The sequence below is a fragment of the Tarenaya hassleriana genome, unplaced genomic scaffold (genome assembly GCF_000463585.1).
Source record: "Tarenaya hassleriana unplaced genomic scaffold, ASM46358v1 Cleome1757, whole genome shotgun sequence".
NCBI lineage: Eukaryota > Viridiplantae > Streptophyta > Magnoliopsida > Brassicales > Cleomaceae > Tarenaya > Tarenaya hassleriana.
Genome location: NW_010965177.1, coordinates 1 through 1685, shown reverse-complemented (window position 1 = coordinate 1685; position 1685 = coordinate 1). Strand labels below are relative to the sequence as shown.

General features: G+C 44.5%; 1 protein-coding gene across 1 annotated transcript; it reads right to left on the bottom strand.

The window, feature by feature from the left end:
* Positions 1–148: 148 nt before the first annotated feature.
* Positions 149–1674, bottom strand: LOC104810227 (glutamate receptor 2.8-like; the record flags this gene model as incomplete). Its single annotated transcript, XM_010536422.1, has 3 exons — positions 149–984; positions 1081–1487; positions 1575–1674. Coding segments are annotated over 3 exons (1122 nt in total), but the record flags the coding sequence as incomplete, so codon positions are not given.
* Positions 1675–1685: the final 11 nt, after the last annotated feature.

Genomic DNA, 1685 nt, shown 5'->3' with positions numbered 1-1685 from the left:
TTAAGGGTAATTTCGTCTTTTTACGGAGAAAAAAATGTGTTATATTTTTTCTGGTGTACAGCTGAAATACATGCGACCCATCTAGGTCATTTGAGTGAAGAACCCCGTTGAAGAGGCATGGCATGATAACGTATTGTACAAGAAGTCGGGAATGGAATTTCATGCATTTGACATTGAATTTGAATGACTTCTATCAAAAATAAAGATTTGACATTGTCTTCAGTCGCACGTTCAAGGATTCATCCATACCATATAATATAATACAACCAAGAAGATTCAGCAGGTTGATACTATGACGTCACGTGATGCCTCCTAACTCTCCTTTCCGACAGAATAATCATCGGAGAAAAAACATTTTTTTGTCATCTTCTAAGCTCCTACACTACAGGAACTCGTTCTGCAGTTTTCTTCTTCCTTTCTCCGCCTTTCAACTTGGTCTTCCTCGTGTTGATCTGTTCCTAAAGTGAACACCGTCGAAGATCGTCCTCTCTCGATGTGGAAAGAAAAGTCCGATCTATTCGAAGGGCTCCATGGACTTGTCGGACACTGCGTGTTCTGCGACGTCGAAGGGCTTGGAGGACAATGCGTGTTGTCGACGGAAATCACGCTATGAACATCGTCACTGCTCTTCCTAAACGTGTGTGAGCTCATGTCTTTTTTGTCAAAGATTCTTAACAGAGCCCTGAGTTTCCTCCACCCTGAATCTTGAGCATCGTAGAATCGGTTCAACGAGTGCCTCTGTTCGTAAAAGAAGACGGCCAAGAAGATGAAAAGGGCCAAGAACGAAGCAGCTCCCGCGATTAGAAACAGACCCCAGAAGCTTCTGAGACTTAAACGGTTTGACGAAAGAGAAGTGTTTGGATCGGGGCAATTGCTCTGTTTCTTGAACCATTTGTTCTCGATCTGTCTCATTTCTTCTCCTTCAGTCACGTTTAAGATTGCCCTCGAGATGTCTCCCGTAAGAGGTGAGCCCTTTGGAAACGCCTATGGATTCATGAAACCAGAAGCAGATGGATCAAAGGGAAATCAACTTAACGCAAGCTTGGTGTCAGCGAGAGAGGAAAGGAGGAAAGAACTCACAAAGGCAAAACCAGCAGTCTTGAAAGAAGGTTCGACCATGGTGTACTTGGAGCAATGCTGAGAAAGGAGAAGCTTCATATATGGCACTTCATCAAAAGCTGCTGCTATTCCGCCATTGGAAGTTCCTCTGGTTAAAAGCTCGTCCAGTTCTTCCGCAGAATCGTAAACCCTGAGTTTAGACTCATCAAAGCCGAGATTCTTCAAAATTCCAACCACAAAGGAACCTAACTGGTAGCCGACATAATCTCCGTTCTTGATTAGTTGGTTCACGTTCGTGACTGCTGGTTGGAGCTGTTGAACCGTGAGAAGCGAAGTCAAGCTTGCCGTATAGCTTTGAGTGAGCACTAAAACCACAAAGCACCACACTATCACCACGAACCTGGCCAAATTGCTCACCACTCTCTCCCCTGCCATTGAAATGTTTCTCAGCTGATGCCTAATGGTTTCTTTGTGGAAATATCTCAGATTGAAATAGAAGAAAAGTATGAATTTACGGTGGGCAAAAACGAGGGTGGAGAAGGAGAACCAGAAGCTGGTTCCGATCTGATGATGAGGCGGTCCACGGAAGTCTTCGTTGACTCTGTGTTCAAGAACCCAGACAGCGA